Source organism: Eretmochelys imbricata, chromosome 5 (assembly GCF_965152235.1).
Source record: "Eretmochelys imbricata isolate rEreImb1 chromosome 5, rEreImb1.hap1, whole genome shotgun sequence".
Taxonomy (NCBI): Eukaryota; Metazoa; Chordata; order Testudines; family Cheloniidae; genus Eretmochelys; species Eretmochelys imbricata.
In genome coordinates, this window is record NC_135576.1 from 135339731 (window position 1) to 135363750 (window position 24020).

The 24020-nt window shown below is 50.5% G+C and overlaps 1 protein-coding gene across 7 annotated transcripts in view; it reads right to left on the reverse strand.

Moving 5' to 3' along the window:
- The window catches only part of TDRD7 (tudor domain containing 7), a 101936-nt gene extending 83362 nt beyond the window's left edge, over positions 1-18574 (reverse strand). For 5 of the 7 annotated variants that reach the window (XM_077817978.1, XM_077817977.1, XM_077817976.1 and 2 more), the window contains exons 1-3: positions 18470-18574; positions 8600-8812; positions 6740-6881 (exon numbers count right to left, since the gene is read on the reverse strand). In XM_077817978.1, coding sequence (XP_077674104.1) covers positions 6740-6881; positions 8600-8806 — 349 coding nt within the window. In that variant the 5' untranslated portion in view covers positions 8807-8812; positions 18470-18574. Of the gene's footprint in view, positions 1-5765; positions 5842-6739; positions 6882-8599; positions 8813-18469 lie in introns of those variants that run through there. The other 2 variants (XM_077817982.1, XM_077817979.1) reach the window with 2 other exon arrangements.
- Positions 18575-24020: the final 5446 nt, after the last annotated feature.

Here is a 24020-nt window from a genome sequence, read left to right on the forward strand (position 1 = left end):
GGTCAGTGGTAGAGAGAAACTGCAGAGTTGGGGCCACCCCGCCTTTGTACCTTCGGAACCCTGCATGGTGGTGGGGGGGAGCGAGGAAGGAACGTGTGGCCCAACGGACGCGGCTCTAGAATGTTCTGATCTCGCCAGGCCGGGGAATGCCTATCCCGGAAGCGGGTGTGTGCTGAGGCCACCTCAAAGAACATCATTTATCTGGCAATTCTGCTTCTCTAGATCTATCATCTCACAGGAGTGACAGCTCCTTGGCATAAGGCTGGCAGAACTCCCCCAACTCTTAAGATGTTTTGCACACACAAGGCCCCTAATAGCTGTTGCTTGACACCTTCTGAACATCCCAGTCAGTTTCTTCAATTGACTAGAAGGAAAGCTCCAAAAATAAACAAACTCCTCAAATTCATCAATGCTAGACCGAAAGTTGTGCTTCAGATACAAGAAAAACCTCAAAAAAGGTAGCCCCCAAACGGCTGGAATATGTACAGGCAAGAGAGCATTCTACAAGGTGGTAGCTTCAGAGAAGCAGTGTTACAAGGCAAACAATTTTCCTGTCTCTAAAGACACCCCATAAAGGATTTGCACTCTTGGAGAATACAAAGCTTGAGGGATGTCCCAAGAGAAAAGTGAAAAAAAGCTGCTATCCTTTTCTTGGCACCTAAACTCAGACTTCAAGGTCAGAGGGGACTACCTTGATCATCTAGCCTGAATTCTTGCACATTACAGGCCACTCTACCTCACCCACCCACTCCTGTAGCAGACCCCTGACCTCTGACTAAGTTACTGAAGTCCTCCAGTCATGATTTAAAGACTTCAAGTTCCCGGGAATCCACCATTTACTCTAGTTCAAATCAGCAAGTGACCTGAACCCCATGCTGCAGAGGCAGCCAAAAAACCCAAGGGTCTCTGTCAATCTGACCTGGAGGTAAATCCCTTCCTGTCCCCAAATTAGTTAGATCATTTAGAGCTTGCACATTATCAGTGAGACCCACTAGCCAGACATCTGGGAAAGAATTCACTGTAGTAACTCAGACCCCTCTGAGACACCCTGGCACCCCTTTATTCACCTCTGTCAGATAATTAGGGTATGTTTTGCACAAAGTACGCTTTGTGAGGTAACATTCTAAAAGTCTTGACCTGCTAGATATTAATATCTCATTGGATCGTATGTGCTATCATTGTATGTGAAGTTATGAAGTTTGGCTACGTATGTGTTACTGAAACACGTTGTGAGGTTGAACACACCCACAAGCAGCCTTTCAGGTACAACAGTAAAAAGGCCAAACAATGTTAATCGCTTATTGAGGAAATGCACACATGCACAAGGATTACCCCAGGAACTGTGTACAATAGAAACCTCTCAGAGATAGCACTGCACAATGGGAACAGTTTGACCCAGGTCACAGCAAAAGAGCTTTCCAGCAAGTGGGAAGAAGATATGAAAGAGGGAAATGACATCATGATGGGACCTCACTCTCTCTACAACACACCTGGAAACACCTAAGGAACAAAGACTAGACTGGGGGAAGTGATGGTCCCAGGCTAAAGGGACTTCTAGCCTGTGTATGAAAACCTGGGAAACCCAAGCTGCAAAGCAAAGGCAGCTTGTACCTTAAGAATCTGCCAACCTATTTATCACTCAGAGTGAGAATTTGCTAATCCATATCTAATCTAGTATATTAAACTGAGTTTGCTTTTTGTTTATTTACTAGGTAATCAGCTTTGATCTGTTTGCTATCACTTAAAATCTATCTTTTTGTAGTTAATAAACTTATTTTATGTTTTAATCCAAACCAGTGTGCGTTTGACTCACAGCTTAGGAAAATCTCAGCTTGGTCACTACAAGTGTGCATGGTCCCCTTTACACTGAGGGAAGAGGCGGACTGGGTAGTAAACCCACATACTCATCAGATTTGACCGGGGAAGGACGGTACTGCTTTGGGATCCTAGGCTGGTGGTTAGAGAGCTTGCATGTAACTGAAGCTGGGTGTGTCCCTACCTCCATGAATGCTGGTGAAAGTGTAAGCTTGGAGGGCTTTGCAGCTTGTCACAGCAGCACAGTGTGAGAGGGAGCCCAGGCTGGTGGGTCAGAGGGCTCCGTGGTATCCCAGTTCCAGGTGGCACCCCTGCGGGGAACCCATCACACCCTCCCCATATAGTATCCCATCTCCAGCCTTTGGAATTATTTGCTACAAGCAGTAGCAGATGAGCCACGTGCCATTGTAGGTACCCCCATCATACCATCCCCTCCACAAACATCTCAAGCTGAGTCTTGAAACTAGTCAGGTTTTTTGCTCTCACTGCTCCCCCTGGGCAACTGTTCCAGAACTTCATTTCTCTGACGGTTAGAAACCTTTGTCTAATTTCAAGTCTAAACATCTTGATGGCCAGTTTATATCCATACGTTCTTCTGCCTACACTAGCCCTTAACTCCTCTCCCTCCTTCCCACTGCCTCGTCCACTTGTGTAGAGACTGCCCCATCCGAGGAGCTGGAGGTTGGTACCACCAGCTCTGAGCACAGAGCCAGTGACTACACTAAGAAACCAACGCTTGGTGGAATCCACAGCTTTACTAGCACAGGCCACTCTGATGGTGAAACCTGCCTGGGACGGGGGGCAGGGGGACGGAGGGGGGGGCTGCAGCAATACAGAAAGCACTGGCATCGAGTTCTAGAACTCAACTGTCCTGGCCAGCTCAGACTTGAGCTTTAAGCCAATCTCATGCTGAATTTGCAGGTTTCGGTGGAATGCTTCAAATTAAGTTCTTGTTTCTTCACTGCTCGGTGTGGCATCTGCAAGCACATCTGGCACCTCTAGATGTTGTGGTCTCCTCTGAATCACACAAGGCACCGAATGTGGTTTTCAAGTCTTCAGTGATGTTCTACCTCGTGGACAAGATTTGAAGCTGCCGAGCAGACTTCCTTTCTCCTAAAATGTCATACCCAAAATAAAAATAAAATGGGTACCACGTGTGCTGTAGGAGTCACCAGACCAATATACACAGAACTAGTGCTGAGCTTAGCAACACTGAAGTGCCTACCAAACTTTGGCCCTGATGGAGGGGTTTAAAAAAAAAACCCCAAGAGAGAAGACGACGACGAAGACAGGCCTGAGAACTGAAGCAGTATAAAATTGCTAGAGGAAAAAGCCTCATATGTCAACAGCCATAATGGAACTGACTGGAAGGTAGGATATAGCAATAAGGAGATAAAGAGCTGAAGCAATGGCCAGACAAAGAGCAGTCTCTAGCTAGCTGCTTGTCATGACTGTGGTCAAGAAACAGCTAACAGTAACAATGACACACTGTTTCTACTTGGTCAGGTGAAGGCTAATAGGGAGCCTGATTCATAGTCTAACTTTTTACTGCCATTGTGAAGGACCAAAAACCTTTAGAGGTAGGAAAGTTTTGACAGTAAGAAGCAAGAATCCTGCAGAGATGGTATCTTCAGAGAATCTCATGTTACAAACTAACATGATTCTCATGTAGCTTCTCATTTTTTGTCTGTCTTGCAGCTTCCGTTCCTTCCTATCGATCTGCTTCTTTGTCGACCTGTTTTTGCTTAATAGAATTAAACTAGCAAAAATCATGTTCATTTTACTATTTGTGATGATTTTGAGGTAGGAGTATTTGGGAAGAATAATAGGCAGGGTAAAGTTTTCTACATTAATGTTACACTGAGGCTGGACAAAATAAGCTTGAGTTACTACCTTAGTCTACTCCCATAAAAATGTACAACAGTCCCTGAAAGAGAGATGAGGATTCTTATGGTAATTCTCAACTGAAGTGCAGTTTATTCCTAGCAATTCTATGATGTTCACTGTAGTGTTAGTACCTCATGCATTTACTAAATTAAGCCTCAAAACTTTTGAGCTAAAAATGGAGTACCCACCTTTTTACAGATGGGAAACAGAGGCAAACAGAGGCAGACAGGAACTACATGACTTCGCAAAGGTCATATACAAAATCTACGGTAGATGGAACTCAATCTTCTCCCAGTTCTCTACCTTAACCACAGGATGATTCTTTGCTCCCTATTGTTCTACTCTGGAAAGTGTGTTCTCCATGGCTAAAACTTTCAAAAGTGGGTGCCTAAAGGAGGATTTAAGAGTCTAAGTGTTTAAAATTTCTGATTTTCAGAAATGCCAAGTACCCAAGCAGTTTCCACTGAAGTGATCATGGGAGCTGCTGAGTGTTCAGCAGTTCAAAAACAAAAAATATCAAGCTCCTTGTTAAGGAGCCTAATTTTTGGAATTTTTTTTTTTTTTTTTTTTTTTAAGTCTCAGCCCACCTGCATTCTGTCATATCTGCCATTTTGTCCTAAAGTTTTTACTTTTTAAAAAATTCCTGGTAGAACTGCTGCTGGAAGACAGAAATTCTATACTTTTTTCTTGCAAAGCTTGTTTCTAAATTCCAATTGGTTATATCTGTGAAAATCCACAAGGCAATGAGGTTGGCCAGATGTCTAATTTGGCCTACCAAGCTTTTTTACTGGGGATATCTGAGACAAGAAACCAGAGTGACTTCTGATTCAGTGTTGCCTGTGGGGCTGGCATTTGGGAGGGGTGGGAAGAAAACAAATTTTTTTTACTTGTAAGTCACCAGTTTTAATATGAAAATAATTGAGACAAACATGAAACAGCACTGTACTTAAAAGGGATAATGCAATTACCGGGTCTGTCAGAAGCAAGTCTGAATATTTTTTAGTGAAAGTCTCTTTAAGGATTACTATAAGAAAAAATAACCCAGGTGCTATAGATTCTTCTAATTTGAAAGTTCTCTGAAGCAGCCTGGTCCCAATCAATGCACAAGGTGTGAGCTCAGTGAAATAGGGCTCTTCCTTGTGCCATTACCTCACTGAAAATGTAATTTGCGCAAAAGAGCTTGAATGAGGCAGGCCTCCCAAGGGGGGCAAAAAAACCTAAATGTGTTTATATAATTAAGGACTATTATAAATTTATTCATCCAAGGGAAGAGTTAACTTTCATAGACCATGTTAGCTCCGGTATTTTTGACTACTTCACTTTGGATAGTGTTCTTCTAATAGGTTTCTAATTAAAAAAAAAAATCTGACAGCCACAGCACATAGAAAATGATCCTTTCCTCCAATGGGTTATATTGGAGTTCTGATGTGAATTTATAGTTGTGTAATTATTTATGGACTTGCTTTACTGTGACCACTTCAGATGGTTTTATCATTAGTTTTTGGAGGGGGGAGGATTAAATCAAATATGGTTAATTGTATTATCTTAATGCATTAAGATCATTTATACATTAGACAATATAAGATACACAAGGTAGTCTCAGGAGACAGCGCTGAACGTTGACAACCAGGGAAAATTCAGAAGCCTGCACCACCACTTCATTTCTTAGGAGTTCAGAAAATACCAGAATCTAATCTGGTATAACGCACTCCAGCACCCATATTATTACCCTTTTCTACCAAGCAGGCTGGTCTGCCACAAAAATGGCAGCCCTCTGAAGAAAATCACCACATTCCAGGAATGAATGTGGCAGTTAAGTAGGGAGGTTTTTTGTTTTTAATAAAAAACAGGATAAGAGTTTTTTACATCAAATTTCATTCCAGAATATTTTAAAGCATCCTAACAAACCTTGTAAAAACTTCGTGCTACTTGTAGGTGGATCAACTGGTTTGAATGCTACTACATAAGCAATAGTGCTCCATTTTGACACTTTAGCAAAACATGACCAGAGGGCTACTACTTTACTGTACTAATTTGTTTTACAGTTTAAGTTTAGTATGAACCTTTGATTCCCGGCTCTTGCAGGGCGTGCCACCACCAGTTTCTTGTCTGCCTGCTGGGCAGCCCTTTGATCTGCCACTGGAAGAAGAAAGGAAGTGAGAGCTCTGTCCAGTTTACCCTTCACCTATCTTACAGCTTGAGGCACCAGGGAAGATGAGAGGGGCTTGTTTGACAGCCTGTTTCCTCTCCCTTCCCAGCTGGGAATCAAAGAATCACTCTTATAGAGGGAACACCCCAGTTACAGCTCTGCAGCACAGAGATCAGAGGCAATCTGTGTCCAGAAACAATGAGAATAGCTGCTGCTCTCCTCAAGGGTGGGGCTTACTCCTGTGTCCAGGAAGAGACCTTAAATAATTCTTCTCACCCCTGACTCCAATATCTTTTAATAACTAGTGGACCCACACAGGCTAAAACTGACCTGATTCTAAAGTCTAACAAAAAGGATATGTCTACACTGCAATTAAAAACCTGTGACCAGCTGACTGAGGCACACAGGGTTCAGACTGTGGGGCTGTTTCATTGCAGCATAGACTTATGGGCTGCAGCCCCAGTTCTGGAACACTCCCATCTCACAGGGTCCTAGAGCCCGGGCTCCAGCCTGAATCCAGAAATCTACACTGTAATGAAACAGCCCGGCAGCCAGAGTCAGCTGGCATGGGCCAGCTGCAGGTTTTTAATTGCCTTTTAGACATACCCACAGACAGCTACCCTTCAAGCCTGTGCTCCAGTAACATCGCTGCACATTTGTAAGCAAGAGCACTGTTTACCTACTAACTTTCTTATGTGTGTTTCTTCGAAGTACTGTCAAGCACAAATATATATTTCAGCACTGTTTTCTTCTAGTGTGAACTGATCAACAGCATACACAATTCATTGTAATCAGAAGGTTTATAAGGGAAAGGCTCTGCCACAAGAGACTACAGTTTTAATTAACAGTATTTGTCATGAAGCTGTCTTCCAGCTTATGAATTCTTACCAACTAATGTGAATGGAGCAGTGTTCTTTAATCTCATCTGGCAGTTCACCTGTCGTCCCATTTTTCTTTTTGAACTTCTCTGGCAAGCTACCAGTTGAGCAATTCGCACAGTCTCAGCGGAAGCAACAGCATGGCAAGTGATCTGCTCACAGGGGGAGAAAATGGACATACGGAAATAATCAGGTCCAAACTTCTCTGTACTCCATGAAAGAAGTTACACAATATCTTATATTTACTGAAATGCTATTATCTTTAAAATTGTAGAAGTTCAATATTTATAGAAAGACTACAGTGAGCTGTTCATACTTTTGATGCCTAAGATATTTACTAGATCTTACACCCTCCCAGGAACTGCCTCTCCTTCCATGACCTGACTTTGGAACTCTGATAAACCAGCAACCCACTGCTGCGAGACCCCACGCTCAGGTTGCTGCAGACAGGATGTAGAGCCTTTCCCCTACAGGATCCTACATTAGGGAATATCCTCCCACAGGAGACTGGGATAAATCCAACTAAATGTTGCCAAGTTTAAGACATGCAGCAAAGTTCTTTGCAAACAAAAACTAATGACTAGAACATGGAAAAGTACTGATGTCCTCCATGCAGATACATTATCCCACTAGTCTGTAAAACATCTACCCCCAATTCAGGGATTTGAAAAATAAATAAGTAGAAACAAAAACTACCATCAAGACAGAAATTGCTGTACATGGTCTTTTAGAAGTGTGTGTGTGTGTGTCTCCCTCTCCCACTCTCAGAGACACACTCACACAGAGTTTGAGAAATAATGAGACACAGACTTATTCAATGAATGAGGCTACTGTCTTCCAACTGGGGCTGTCATTTCAGTAATACTTACTTTACAAGGCCCAGTTTACCATTGATATAGTTCAGGGTAGCTGCACCTGTATTTCCCCTTCTGTGGTTCACCAAGAGCACCTACCCTTGGCTTATGGATCCTCAGCTGTCACTTCTCCTGGGCAGAGACCCATCTCTCTCCCAGTCTTGACGGGGGCTTTTCCAGGCTGCACAGTTCCCTCCCTACACTGGGATATCCCCAGCAAGCCAGACTGCCTAAACAGGCGAGTAGTTGCACTTGGCCTCCTCTCCGAAGGCTTATGAATGGTGTAACTGCCAGCAGTTACCACATAGCTCTTTCTAAGCTAGCACATTGATTCTTAAGGTGAAAACATTCCGAAGGAAACATTAAAAACAATCTGTGTTTCTATATGCATGCTAAAAGGTTACCTGAGGTCACTCATCAAGCCTTATGGAGCCCGTAGGCCAAAGTCCTTCCAGAAAGGATTGACCCCTCCCCCCCGGATAGAAGGTCCTGTCCATTTGATGGATCAGAAAGAAAGTCCTCTCTTTATCTGCTGGTCTCTTGAAAAATCCAGTCAGAACCAGCATATGTGAACTTCTCCAGGTGGCGGCACCCCATTGAAAGTGTTACAGCCTAAGTGAATTTGACTAATTATATCCCACCGTTCTTAGTTTCTGGACAACTGTGGTCTTCCTCCCCCATACAGTCCCTGACCCACAATACCCAAGCTGAATAAAGTAAGATATTCTAAAGATATTGCAGGAAATTGCCATATTTGTCACAACCACCATATTATCTAAACGCACTCAGAACAAGACTAAGCCATATGGTAAAAGATTAGGACACTGGTGCTCCCACTGTTGCTGCACTCGTCGGAAACACTGTTGCTAGACCAAGAGCGTGAGATCTCCCTAAAATCTTCAGCACAAAGCTAGAGACCCGCAAGCCTTACAATGAATTCCCAAGCAATCTGAGAAAAGCCACCAACTGTATAATTTGTTACAATTCCCATGACATTGTTATGAAGCTTGTCTTACCTCACCCATTTTATTAATTTCTATTCTGACAACTCCTGGAACAGTCTTCAGGTATTCTTCCAGCGTAGAGTGTCCTAGCTGTTTGAAAGGGATCCAATCCCCAGTCAACGATTTGTACTCCCCCTGCAGTCGTGGCAAGGGTATTCCATTTTTACTGGACTGGAGAACAGCTCGAAGCATCTTTGCAACTAAGTCAGATTCCGGCATCTTTATCTGTAACCAAAAATAAGCATTTACATAATGAACATTTCACAGATTCTTGCTCTCCTTGCCCACCGATTCACATACAGTATCTCGTATGTTAACATAAGTGGGAAGGGAAGAAGATAACCAATGATGAAAACCCTGACTTTTGAGGCTAAAACATCTATAAAATGACTAAACAGAAGCAAAACCAAGTACTGTCATGTCGTGGCTTCCACATAACAGACTGGTGAAAGAACAGCAATGCAGAATAACCAAAGAAACAAAATAGATACGTTTAGATTATAGAACAAGAATGTATGAACACCACTGGTGGATCAACTCAGGCCATAAGCGAGTTATGGAGGTCATTCCAACAAATACCAATAAAACCTTACATCATAATGGCTTTTATTTATGCCATACACTTTGGAAAAATTATATTTTTGGAGGACAAAATGTTTTAAAGCATATTGTAATATTTTGTATGATTCCCAGACAAAATTATGTTATAATTGAGTTATGTTTGAAAATAGAGATCAGTAATTTAAGGTAAAATACATTACAGGGTTGAAATAATCCAAAACCAAGCACTTATAAACAAAGGAAATTCAGAATTAATGGTAAACATAAAAAAAATCAGACATGTTAGGATATGGAAAAGCACAGTTAGGGCACCAGGGCAGCCTTATCTCCATTCTGTATTGACCCCATACAATAACCATAGAATTATGATTAAGGCATTATAGTGTTTGTGACCCCAATTTGGATTAATCTAATGTCTCTTTAAAAATAAGTCTATTTCCCCTCCCCCCCAGGGTCACTACAGTGCAGCGTTAGGTGTGGAAAGGCACAGTTACGGCTGTTCCAGTGCCCTATCAGTCATCAACATAAGTCTGGCCCATCCATGTGATTTGAAGCTGCTGAGCAGCCTTGTGTTGATTAGGAAGGCAACATACAACGCCAATACTCAGAACATACACCAAAGATAAAAAGGGGGCACCCAGGTAGTGCTTCTCTTCATCTCTGACACAGGTGGTGAGACAGTCTCTGCAAACACAAGCACCCAAACAGTTCAGATACTAATGCCAGGCTGCGAATGCTGATAGGCAGCAGAGTACAGTGCAACACAAGCGTTGATCCACTGAGAACACCAATACTAAGGCAGGGCCCTGAAGGGCTGCCAAAATAACTCACTCCTCAACAGGTGAATAGCTAAAAGATGCTGAAGTACTAAGAACATTGGAATGGAAGCAGACACCAAAGCACAAGCCACAGATATAAACAGATGCAGCTGAGCATCAAACAAGCCGCATCTCAAGAAAGGTATGCTAAATGGTGTGGCCATAACTGAAAGGAAGAGAGTTACTAAAAAAGGATCCCCAAAGGCTTTGAAGCAATTGAGAGAAAAGAGCCGGAACAATGACTGGCAGAACCACAGCTCCTGAAGATCTTCTTTGCTGTACATAGTCAAAAGGAAGCTTCTGACCAGTTTCTTATGGCAGCAATTAAGCTGAGTGTCATGAGACCACCACCAGTGGATCAACCTCCATCCTGTTCCCACAACTGTTGGGGGCCAAAACTCTTTACAACTTGTGCAGCTCTGCCAATCTCAAGCTAAGAATCTGATCCCAGGAGTGAAAATCCTAGCTGAGGACATCTTTAAAGAAGCAATATTACAGGGCAAGTTGTGATGTACTCAATTGCCAACAGCTGTTATAAAAAAAAATATAGCTAGCTAGTTTTGCCATACAAGCTCATGTTTCTATGTTAAACCCCAACCTGCAAGTACATAACACTACTCAATATATCACCTCATATTGCACCTCAAATTTAATGGGCTAAATGGACACACCCCTATTATGCTAATTTTTAATCCTGCTCCTAGTGATAAGACAGTCTCTCTCTCTCAGGGATTGTCTACAATACTGCATGAGGTCCATCTAAAATACACAACTTCAGCTACATGAATAGCGTAGCTGAAGTTGATGGACTTAGCTCTACTTACCACAGTGTCTTCACTGCAGTAAGACGACAGCTGACACTCTCCCATAGACTCCGCTTGAGCTTCTCGTTCTAGTGGAGTACCAGAGTCGATGGGAGAGTGCTCAGTGGTCGATTTATCACATCTATACTAGACGTGATAAATTGATCCCCGCCGACCCAATGGATAGTGTAGACAAGACCTCAGAAAGAATCTCATAGGGCAACATTGTGCTCCAGAACAACTGATTAGGATATACATTTAACAGCTTAATAATGGAAAGCTCACAAACATGATGTGGGCAATACAGCCAATTATCAGTTCATAACTATTGTCCAACCCATTCTCTTTTCAAACTTGTTGGTGAACATATTCGTCAGAAAACTATTTGCCATGTTTCAAAGTACTGGGGGAAAAGAACTGAAAACTCTCTCTCTCCCCCCATCCCAAAAAAAGAAGAAAAGTATTTATCCTCACAGAGCCCAAGCCAGCTGAACGGATTCTCCACAAAAAAACCCCCAAAAAACCAATACCACTTCTAGGGAGAGACTAATAATTAGTAAGTTTCAGATCAAAAAGTGTCTCTTATAAAGACGAGCATGCGGAACCAGAGATAAATGGAAACTTCTGAAGCTAACCATCCTAGATTTTTCCCCCATAAACCAGCATTTTATGTCCTGATGTTTTTGAAAACACTCAGATTTAAGGTTTTCGCTCCCCAGCTGTTTCCCACTCTGTTCATATACAGTTGAATAAAGCTCCACATTCCCAGCATGCAGCATTGTAAGTAAAATGTGTATCTCATGCACTGAGGTGTCCAGCTACAAGAGATACCATCAAACTTGATGAAACAGGCAGATTGGTGAAAGGTTGTTCATCCCCTCAAAAGAAGCTTGCTACCCACACAAGATCTAGGAAATTCAAAAGGTGCGTAAGCATCTGTAGAAGCCTGGCTTTGCTTGTCAGGCTTTAGACTAGGAGTATAAGGGTCTGTCTACACTACAATTAAAACCCTGTGGCTGGTCCGTGTCAGCTGACTCAAGCTCCAAGGGCTCAGGCGAAGGGGCTGTTTAACAGAGATGTAGATGTTTGGAGGGGGAGTCCCAGAGCTTGGGCTCCAGCCAGAGTGTCTACAGTGCAGTTAAACAAGCCCTTAGCCTGAACTCCATGAGCCCAAGTCAGCTGACACAAGCTAGCCATGTAACCGTACACGGAGAGCCTGTTCTCCCCTTTCCATACTATGATAGGCCCATCTTTACACTGCCCGTGCTGAAGACAAAAGGGAAACTTAGACCCACCATGTTTGGGGAGCTCCAATTTCAGGAGCCCTGAGATGTTTATATGAAGACCAAACTTATCAAGCACTTCACCTGCCTGGGCTGCATTTCATGAGTTTCCCCTCAGAGTACTTGTAGTCGAAGTGGTCTGTCAGACTCAGAATCTGAGTTCACAAACAAAATGACTGAACATACAAAAAATAAATTACAACTGAGATTGCTAACTGCAGCTCAGGAGAAGATAATTAAATACATCCATACTAAAACAGATAATTGGTTATATAAATCAAAACTTGTGATTACCACAATTTGACATAGTCCTTAACACTCAGCTCACACAGCCAATCAAACAGAAGAGTTCAGTATTTTACGACTAGGGCTCTGTGTTTGTCACGGAGTACAGTCATGGATTCTGTAACTTCCCACGACCTCGGTGACTCCTTCAGTGGCCAGTGAGGCTGACCCCAGGGCCAGCTGCTCAGGTGGTCCCATGGACAGCCACACTGGCCACTGCTGGAGCAGCTCTACAGCCAGTGGCAGGCCCTGGGGCCAGCTGCACCGACTGCCACTCAGACGAGCCCTCAGCAGCTGGTCCTGGGACTGTCTGAGCAGCAGTCCCTGGGGTGGCCCCTGGCAGCTGATGCCACTGGCCCCCTCACACACACCCTAGCAGCAGCTCCTGGGCTCGCTCCAAACAGCAGCCCCAGCCTCTCCTCCCCCTGCCCCAAAGATTTAGTCAGGGGTATTTATAATATAAGTCACGGACAGGTCACAGACAGTGAATTTTTGTTTATTGCCTGTGACCCACCTATGACTTTTACTAAAAATACCCATGACTAAATCATAGCCTTATTTATAACCCAATCACATTTCCACTGAAGTCAAGGGTAGTAAGATTTTCAATGGAAAGGTACCAGGCTTTAAACCAGGGGAGGGTAAACAATGGCCCACGGCTGTATCCAGCCTGTAAGGACTTTCAATCCGGCACACGGGATTGCCAGCCCTGTGGCACAGCGGGGCTAAGGTAGGCTCCCTGCCATGGCCTGCTCCACGACCCTGCAGCCCTGGAGGGCGGGGGTTTTGTGTGCTGCTCTCGGCCCCCAGGCACTGCTCCCTGAAGCTCCCACTGGCCTGGGAATGGGGAACCGTGGCCAATGGGAGCTTTGGGGGTGGTACCCACAGGCACAGGCAGCACCTCCTTACCCCCAGGAGCCACTTTCGGACATGCTGGCAACTTCCGGAAGCAATGCTGGGCCGGGGCAGGCAGCGACCCTGCCTTAGCCCTGCGGCGCCCCACTGCCAGACAGGGCAGAGCCCAAACCCTGAAGCCCTCCTGCACCCCACACCCCAACCTGAGCCCCCTAACCCTCTGCCTTACCCCAACCCCGAGTCCCCTCCTGCATCCCACACCCCTCCTACACCCCAACCCTTTGCCTTGAGCCCCCTCCTGCACCCCAAACCCCCTGCCCCAACCCTACATTCATGGCCCTACATACAATTTCCCTACCCAGATGTGGCCTACAGGCCAAAAAGTTTGCCCACCCCTGATTTAAAGACTACAAGTCTAGATAACAGCGTGTATATATTCATTTATGTTATTACATCTGATGATTTATGATACAGGTAGCTCATTTTACTGTAACATGCATTTTTATGCTGTGCCATGACGTAAGAATTTCCTTTTGTACAACAGCTGTATTTAGAAAGCTATTTGTTTAATTCGGGTAAATGGAATTATTTTGCTCAGAATTAAGGCACCACTATCAAAATGTGCTTATGTACTACTGTAATGGTGCTAGAGAAACCTGGAGATGTGATCACTACTGTGGGCAAATTGGAGAGGAGGTAGAACCAGTGTCCTAACCCCCACTTCCCCAGACAAAACTAACTCATAGAGCTGCATGGAAGGACCCCAGGGAGAGGTACAGGCTTACACTTTTTTTTTATTTTGTGCATTGAAAGCTAAACTTTTGTATGAAAAAAAGCAGGTATTAAAGACATATGAAGTTTTGGGAGAAGGCTAAGGGATGAACAGATACTTTTCTTTTAGACTTTTCAGCTATGATTGATTTGTTACACAGGCAGCATTAAGATTGTTTGGATGTTCCTTACTGAGAATTTTTCTGCTTAATTATGTATGCGCAGGAACTGGTTGTCAAGGTAAGTCAGAATTGTTTATGGATCTTCACTTTGTAAGTTCCAAACTTTTAAAAGTATGGTGTTTGTCTTAAGGACAAGTTTAATGATGCTCTTGAATTGCATTCAGCGGCCTTAACTGGAATTTGATGAAGTTATGCTATTTCATGTCTGTGGTTCTGTTTTTATAAAGCATTAAATAGGTAATCAACAAAAGGGGTAGGGGAAGAGAAAAAACAGGATTTTGGGGGAAAGGTTGGGATCTTGCTATTTTTCCCCCCAGCTCCACAGTTGATCAAAGAAAGATGGAAAAACTGTGAATTAGTTACTTTTCTCCTGTTTTTAGTTCATATTCCAACAGACTAAACTTCCAAATTTCAACCAGCTCTATCACTTATTTTGAATGATATTAAAAATGTAGTTAAAATGGAAGTAGAAACCAACAGAACTCTATATAAATTATTTCATATATGGCATTTGTTATCTGCTGTTTCATCCAGTAAATCCAGATGGCAAATGTTACAACACAAGTAGAAAATTACTACAAGTGTTAACTTAGGGGGGGAAGGGGGGGAGGAGAAGACAACACAGCCAACCACATTAATAAAGTTTGAATTTAGCCTTATTTTAGATTATTCCAAAATAACTTCAGGAATTTGCTAGAGGAATAAATAAGACTCACAAAAAAGTATTTTATAGCCCTGTCATCCAAGAAATTATGTAACTCAGATTTGCTTGACATTCTCATACAATTCATTCTGTACTTGATAACAGCTGAAATTTTGGGAGGATACCATAATATTCACACATAAGTGTGTGTTAATTTGTGCACATTCTAAGAATGGAGCCACAATGGCACCTCAAAAAAATTTAATACATGCCATCATTTTTTAGTTCCTGCTCATGTCACTCAAGCATTTTTCCAAAATCATTGTACCATTTAAAACAGATTTATTAATTATACTTTTATAGTTGACCTGTCTGCACTTCTACTAAGAGTAGTTACTGGTGTCATTGAAGCCAAGAACACAGTAGAATTGAAAAAAAATTAGACATATATGGATTAGAATGCCTTTAACTGCTGCTTAGGAAGCATAAGCTGCTGCAACAGTTAAAAGATGCAAAGGATCTTTTTAGGGAGGCCTCAGTCTTTCCATCAAGGGAGTTCTTCAAGTCTTAATCTTCATAAATCTATCTTCTGGTTATCCTGGAGATAGCAACATACACTCTTGAATTCTCTATGATCACCTCAGAGTCTAATGATCAGCAGAGATGGAGCCTCCATATGGACCTACTTGGGGTTATTTTGGCCAATCACTGTCAATCATTTCTTGCATGTGAGGATGTCCTGGCCTCACGTGAGATGTGCTATGAGATTGACTCTAGGGAGTCCTAGGTAACAGTGGGCTCTCTTCTTGCACTTTCAGAATCTGTGCTGTTCTGGAGTTGAACATTATCAGGGCTTCCCTTTAGAATATGAGGCAGGGTTAAAAAGAAGGGAAGAGAGAAGTTGCTGTTAGAAAGTAGGAGCATTTCTAAAACTTTCACAGGAGCTTCTATTTTCACATATCTTAACTAGTTAGAGCAGGGGTGGGTAAACTTTTTGGCCCGAGGGCCACATCTGGGTGGGAAAATTGTATGCAGGGCCATGAATGTAGGGCTTGGGCAGGGGGTTGGGGTGCGGGAGGGAATGCAGGGTATAGGAGGGGGTGCAGTGTGCAGGAAGGGACTCAGGGCAAGGGGTTGGGGTGCAGGGTCTGACCCAGGGCCGCTTACCTTGAGCAGCTCCAGAGGAGGTCAGTGGCATGCAACAGGGCTAAGGCAGACTCCCTGCCTGTCCTTGCCCTGCTCCAGGAAGTGGATCCTGGAGGTGGGGTGGGGCAGTTGGCTCTGCAGCATGCTGTCCTTGCCAGTGGGTACCACCCCCAAAGCTCCCATTGGCTGCAGTTCCCCATTCCTGGAAAATGGGAGCTGCGGGTGGGCGGTGCTTTCAGGCAAGGGCAGCGCACAGAACCCCCCGGGGCCGCAGTGCTGGCCGCTTCCAGGAGCGGTGCTAGGCCAGGGTAGAGAGGAATCCTGTCTTAGCCATGCTGTGCTATGGGGCTGGCAATCTTGCGGGCTGGACTGAAAGCCCTGATTGGCTGGATCCAGCTCGTAGCCCACAGTTTGCCCTCCCAGGAGTTAGAGACTAATATAAAAGCTGAAGTGCCATCCCAGTCCCCAACCAACAACCCAAGAAAAATAGCCTTAAGGATCCCTGCATCCTCCTCCCCTGCAGTTATTTGAGAGGCTGGGTAGGGGGAAGAGAGAACAGAGTTCTTGCCCTGAGCAGTACCCCAACATCTTTTTAGTAGCCTCCCCCTGGTAAAAAGGGATAGCTCGGTGGTTTGAGCATTGGCCTGCTAAACCCAGGGTAGTGAGTTCAATCCTTGAGGGGGCCATTTAGGGATCTGGGGCAAAAATTGGGGCTTGGCCCTGCTTTGAGCAGGGGGTTGGACTAGATGACCTCCTGAGGTCCCTTCCAACCCTGATATTCTATGATTTTCTATGATTTTTTTCTATGAAATACCTGGTAAGTTAAACCAGGTTCTTCTGAATTACGGGCTTCAAGATCTTTTACAGTGCCTAACTCAGCTCCATTAGATACAAAGCAGGGGCCTATATTAGCCTTTGGGGGTTTTTTTGGGGTGGAGGGGGGAGAGAGAATAAAATCTCAGCTTGACCACTGAAGTTCATTCACACTTTTTTTTTTAAAATACACACCATCTATGTGGTTATTCCCCAGACATTACTTGACCAACATCCCAAGGATTCCACAGCATTAAGTTCTTCAAGTTAAAGAAATAATGAGTTTAAACTATTAGATATGCCTTTGCCAGAAAAGGGTCTTACGATTTTACTATTCAGCCCACATGATCGCTTTCCGAAATGATACAAAAGGGAAATATAATCGTAGGAAGAGAGTTAACGCTTCCAGTTGCTACGAAGATCTAGGCTCTTCTCGACCTGAGAGCCATTTAGCCTGCTGGGTCATTAAGCCCACGGGCAGGCTCTGGGTGTCCTGGTGCTTCAAGGGGGGACACGCCCGGGGGGACAGGCGATTCCGCTAGCAGGGTTTTCTGGTGCCACCCAGGCAGGCAGGCAGGGAGGGGTGTGCACATGACACCCCCGGGGGAGGAGGAGAGCAAGCTGGAGCAGAGCTGAAGCGATGTCACACTGGTTTAGAGACCGGGGAAGCACACCCCCCTGCCCCGACAGCAGCGACCCCCCCCCGGTACTGCCCCAACCCAGCCCCCAGACAGACCCAGGGGTCCCCACGCCCCCCCCCCCCGCCTGTACTGCCCCGACCCAGCCCCATACAGACCCAGGGGTCCCCACAGCCCCCCCGCCCATACTGCCCCGACAGCAGCGACCCAGCTCCCCTGTACTGCCCCAACCCAGGCCCCAGACAGACCCAGGGGTCCCCGTGCCCCCCCCGAACTGCCCCGACCCAGCCCCATCCCCCACCCCCAGACAGACCCAGGGGTCCCCACAGCCCCCCCCCGCCCATACTGCCCCGACAGCAGCGACCCAGCCCCCCTGCACTGCCCCAACCCAGCCCCCAGACAGACCCAGGGATCCCCATGCCCGTACTGCCCCGACCCAGCCCCACCCCCTGCCCCCAGACAGACCCGGGGTCCCCGTGCCCCCACCCGAACTGCCCCGACCCAGCCCCATCCCCCACCCCCAGACAGACCCAGGGGTCCCCGTGCCCCCCCCCCGCCCGTACTGCCCCGACCCAGCCCCACCCCCTGCCCCCAGACAGACCCAGGGGTCCCCCCACCCGCCCGCACTTCCCCGACAGCAGCGACCCCGCCCCCAGACAGACCCAGGGGTCCCCGCACCCGCCCGCACTGCCCCGACCCAGCCCCACCCCCTGCCCCCAGACAGACCCAGGGGTCCCCGCACCCGCCCGCACTGCCCCGACCCAGCCCCACCCCCTGCCCCCAGACAGACCCAGGGGTCCCCGCACCCGCCCGCACTGCCCCGACCCAGGCGCCCCCAGACAGACCCAGGGGTCCCCACAGCCCCCCCACCCATACTGCCCCGACAGCAGCGACCCAGCCCCACCCCCTGCCCCCAGACAGACCCAGGGGTCCCCCCACCCGCACTACCCGGGCAGCAGCGACCCCGCCCCCGGACAGACCCGGGGGTCCCCGCCGGCCAGGCTGCAGGGGCACCGCCGGGGCCAGGGGAGCCGGCCGGCCGGCGAGGCCACGCACAGGCACCGCGCCCCAGCCCGCGACTCACCCCCAGCCCCGCCGCGGGGCTCGCCGCTCCTCGCGCCTCAGGGCGGCGCCGGGTCCCCGGCCTCTTAACGCCGCCCGCGACCCCGCCCGGCGGCCCGCCGCGCGCATGCGCCGCCTGGCCCAGCCCCGCAGCCTGCGGCCCGGGCGCTGCCCCCACGTGACTGGGCCCAGCCCGTGCGGCGGCCCCCGGCGCCCGTCCCCTGTGCGCGTGCGCGCGGGCCGGCCCCGCCCCCCGGGCACCTGCAGCGCCCCCCGTCGCGGGCCCGTCGCTGGGCCGGGAGCGGCGGTTGGAGGCGCCCGGCGGGGCTCCGGGTCCCCAGCCCGCGAGCGGGGAACGCCGCCCGAAGCCCGGGTGCCCTCGAGCCCGCGCCCGGGGCGGGGCCATGGGTCCGCGGGGGGCCCGGGGTAACCGCGCCCGGGGCGGGGCCCATCGATCCGCGGGGGGCCCGGGGTAACCGCGCCCGGGGCGGGGCCATGGGTCCGCGGGGGGCCCGGGGTAACCGCGCCCGGGGCGGGGCCCATCGATCCGCGGGGGGCCCGGGGTAACCGCGCCCGGGGCGGGGCCCATGGGTCCGCGGGGGGCCCGGGGGTAACCGCGCCCGGGGCGGGGCCCATGGGTCCGCGGGGGGCCCGGGGTAACCGCGCCCGGGGCGGGGCCCATGGGTCCGCGGGGGGCCCGGGGTGACCGCGCCCGGGGCGGGGCCCATCGATCCGCGGGGGGCCCGGGGTAACCGCGCCCGGGGCGGGGCCATGGGTCCGCGGGGGGCCCGGGGTAACCGCGCCCGGGGCGGGGCCCATCGATCCGCGGGGGGCCCGGGGTAACCGCGCCCGGGGCGGGGCCCATGGGTCCGCGGGGGGCCCGGGGTAACCGCGCCCGGGGCGGGGCCCATGGGTCCGCGGGGGGCCCGGGGTGACCGCGCCCGGGGCGGGGCCCATCGATCCGCGGGGGGCCCGGGGTAACCGCGCCCGGGGCGGGGCCCATGGGTCCGCGGGGGGCCCGGGGTAACTGCGCCCGGGGCGGGGCCCATGGGTCCGCGGGGGGCCCGGGGTGACCGCGCCCGGGGCGGGGCCCATCGATCCGCGGGGGGCCCGGGGGTAACCGCGCCCGGGGCGGGGCCCATGGGTCCGCGGGGGGCCCGGGGGTAACCGCGCCCGGGGCGGGGCCCATGGGTCCGCGGGGGGCCCGGGGGTAACCGCGCCCGGGGCGGGGCCCATGGGTCCGCGGGGGGCCCGGGGTGACCGCGCCCGGGGCGGGGCCCATCGATCCGCGGGGGGCCCGGGGTAACCGCGCCCGGGGCGGGCCCATCGATCTGCGGGGGCTCTGGGGTGACCGCGCCCGGGGCGGGGCCTATCGATCCGCGGGGGGCCCGGGGTAACCGCGCCCGGGGCGGGCCCATCGATCCGCAGGGGCTCTGGGGTGACCGCGCCCGGGGCGGGGCCCATCGATCCGCGGGGGGCCCGGGGTAACCGCGCCCGGGGCGGGGCCCATCGATCCGCGGGGGGCCCGGGGTAACCGCGCCCGGGGCGGGGCCCATCGATCCGCGGGGGGCCCGGGGTAACCGCGCCCGGGGCGGGCCCATCGATCCGCAGGGGCTCTGGGGTGACCGCGCCCGGGGCGGGGCCCATCGATCCGCGGGGGGCCCGGGGTAACCGCGCCCGGGGCGGGGCCCATCGATCCGCGGGGGGCCCGGGGTAACCGCGCCCGGGGCGGGGCCCATCGATCCGCGGGGGGCCCGGGGTAACCGCGCCCGGGGCGGGGCCCATGGGTCCGCGGGGGGCCCGGGGTAACCGCGCCCGGGGCGGGGCCCATGGGTCCGCGGGGGGCCCGGGGTAACTGCGCCCGGGGCGGGGCCCATGGGTCCGCGGGGGGCCCAGGGTGACCGCGCCCGGGGCGGGGCCCATCGGTCCGCGGGGGGCCCGGGGTAACCGCGCCCGGGGCGGGGCCCATGGGTCCGCGGGGGGCCCGGGGTAACCGCGCCCGGGGCGGGCCCATCGATCCGCGGGGGCTCATCGATCCGCGGGGGCTCTGGGGTGACCGCGCCCGGGGCGGGGCCCATCGATCCGCGGGGGCTCTGGGGTGACCGCGCCCGGGGCGGGGCCCATGGGTCCGCGGGGGCCCGGGGTGACCGCGCCCGGGGCGGGGCCCATCGATCTGCGGGGGCCCGGGGTGACCGCGCGGGGGCGGGGCCCATGGGTCCGCGGGGGGCCCGGGGTGACCGCGCCCGGGGCGGGGCCCATCGATCCGCGGGGAGACCGGGGTGACCGCGCCCGGGGCGGGGCCCATGGGTCCGCGGGGGGCCCGGGGTGACCGCGCCCGGGGCGGGGCCCATCGATCCGCGGGGGGCCCGGGGTGGCCGCGCCCGGGGCGGGGCCCATGGGTCCGCGGGGGGCCTGGGGTGGCCGCGCCCGGGGCGGGGCCCATGGGTCCGCGGGGGGCCTGGGGTGGCCGCGCCCGGGGCGGGGCCCATGGGTCCGCGGGGGGCCTGGGGTGGCCGCGCCCGGGGCGGGGCCCATGGGTCCGCGGGGCGGGGCCCATGGGTCCGCGGGGGGCCCGGGGTGGCCGCGCCCGGGGTGGGGCCCATGGGTCCGCGGGGGGGCCCGGGGTGGCCGCGCCCGGGGCGGGGCCCATGGGTCCGCGGGGGGCCCGGGGTAGCCGCGCCCGGGGTGGGGCCCATGGGTCCGTGGGGGTTCCGGGGTAGCCGCGGCCGGGCCGGGGCCCATGGGTCCGTGGGGGTTCCGGGGTAGCCGTGCCCGGGGCGGGGCCCATGGGTCCGCGGGGGGCCCGGGGTATCCGCGCCGGGGCGGAGCCGCGCGCGGCTGGCGGGGGAAAGGCGCGTTGGCGGCGCCCTGAGGCCTTGACCCGGGCGTGCGGCGAGATCCGGGCTTCTGGGCGACGCCGCAGGCGGGTCCTCCCGGCTGGAAGCGGGGCCGGTCTCCGGGCCCTCCTGGCTCCGGGCTTTCCGCCCACCGAGCCCGCCAGCGCCGTGGCCCCGCACCCGCCCCGCCGGCTGCCCCGCGCGGGCTGGACCCAGCCGCAGCGCCGCTCCGAGCTGCCTTGCCCCGCTCGGCTGCCGCCAGCTGCTTTCCCTCCAGGCCCCGCTCCTCCCTTCCAGAGCTGCTGCTTCCCGGGAGCCGCCCGTCCTCTTGCGCCCTGCGCTCCTTCTTCCTCGCATTTCACTATCTTGGAGCACTTGTCCAAATCCGTCCACTCTACCAAACAATCCAGACCTGTCCTTACCTTGATTTCCCACTTCGTCAATCGGAGTGTCACTTGGACACTTGAGCAGTGTTTTTATATTTTCTTCCCACTGATCAATGAAGATATGGAATAGCATTACTTACAGTATGCATCCCATGCAGTGAGCTGCCGCTGCGAAAGCTTATGCTCAAATAAATTGGTTAGTCTCTAAGGTGCCACACATCCTCCTTTTCTCATTACTTACAATAAAAATCATGAAAGCTGGCAACACTATTTTAAGTATACTTGAAATATATGGGCAATATATTATGATAATTCCTCCTTTGTGAAAAGAGGTTTAAGGTTCCAGTAAAAAACAGCTCTACCACTTCTAAAACTTGGTCTTGATTTAAGGGACAAGCTTTTAATGTTTTGTTGTGGTGAACGTTGTGTCATCAGGATCATTATTCCAATGCAACGTCATGACACGAGTTATTGTATAACTCACCAGGTTGCAAGCAGGAAGTATAAAAGATGTTTATTTTAAAGGGGCTTCTCGCTTCCTGCAAGACCTTGCTGCAGAATACAGAACAGATTAGGGAGACTAGACTATTGTGGATTTTCAGGGAGGGCAGTGTACACATAGGGTTTAAAGGTGTTGTGCATTTTCATTGTTAAAAATAATATCTTTAATCAATATGGTAAATAGAAAAATGAAACAGGAAGTTCCCCTTGTTAAATACACCTGGTTGATATGGGTTGCGGGCTAAAGGTGGAAGCAAAGAAAGCTTGATAAAGCATAGCACACTGATATATATCATATCATTTAAACTTCTAATTGTATGCCTTTTGCATTTATTTTCTAGCAATCTAAACTGAATATTTCCAACATGGCTCTCACCAAAGGATCATTTTGGAGTCCTGTTCCTAAATGATGTGGTCTCATTCTCTAATCTTCGGTGTAAGTGTCAAATGTAAGAAATAACTCTTAGAAGAGACTAAACCTTTGAAGGGTTTTTTTTTTTAAAAAAAGGAAAGTAACTCATCTATACCATGTCCTGGATTTGGCTAATTGAAGCATGACTTCTCACTTCAGGGTCTTAGGGAAGTTCCACTTCCAAAGCATCAGTGTGTGATGATTTGTTGTAACAAACTGAATACATAATAAGAAAAGGAGTACTTGTGGCACCTTAGAAACTAACCAATTTATTTGAGCGTAAGCTTTCGTGAGCTACAGCTCACTTCATCGGATGCATACTGTGGAAAGTGTAGAAGATCTTTTTATACACACAAAGCATGAAAAAATACCTCCTCCCACCCCACTCTCCTGCTGGTAATAGCTTATCTAAAGTGATCACTCTCCTTACAATGTGTATGATAAATCAAGTTGGGCCATTTCCAGCACAAATCCAGGTTTTCTCATTCCCTCCCCCCCCCCCCGCCCTACACACACAAACCCACTCTCCTGCTGGTAATAGCCGCTAGCCGTCACCTTCAGCCCCCAACTAAAACCCCTCCAACACATTATTAAGGATCTACAACCTATCCTGAAGGATGACCCAACACTCTCACAAATCTTGGGAGACAGGCCAGTCCTTGCCTACAGACAGCCCCCCAACCTGAAGCAAATACTCACCAGCAACCACATACCACACAACAGAACCACTAACCCAGGAACCTATGCTTGCAACAAAACCCGTTGCCAACTGTGTCCACATATCTATTCAGGGGACACCATCACAGGGCCTAATAACATCAGCCGCAAATCAGAGGCACTATCAGAGGCTCGTTCACCTGCACATCCACCAATGTGATATATGCCATCATGTGCCAGCAATGCCCCTCTGCCATGTACATTGGCCAAACAGGACAGTCTTGACGTAAAAGAATAAATGGACACAAATCAGATGTCAAGAATTATAACATTCATAAACCAGTCGGAGAACACTTCAATCTCTCTGGTCACGCGATTACAGACATGAAAGTTGCTATATTACAACAAAAAAACTTCAAATCCAGACGCCAGCGAGAGACTGTTGAATTGGAATTCATTTGCAAATTGGATACAATTAACTTAGGCTTGAATAGAGACTGGGAGTGGCTAAGTCATTATGCAAGGTAGCCTATTTCTCCTTGTTTTTTCCTCCCCCCCCCGCCCCCTCAGACGTTCTTGTTAAACCCTGGATTTGTGCTGGAAATGGCCACTTTGATTGTCATGCACATTGTAAAGAGAGTGATTACTTTAGATAAGCTATTACCAGCAGGAGAGTGGAGTGGGGAGAGGTATTTTTTCATACTTTGTGTGTATAAAAGATCTTCTACACTTTCCACAGTATGCATCCGATGAAGTAAGCTGTAGCTCACGAAAGCTTAT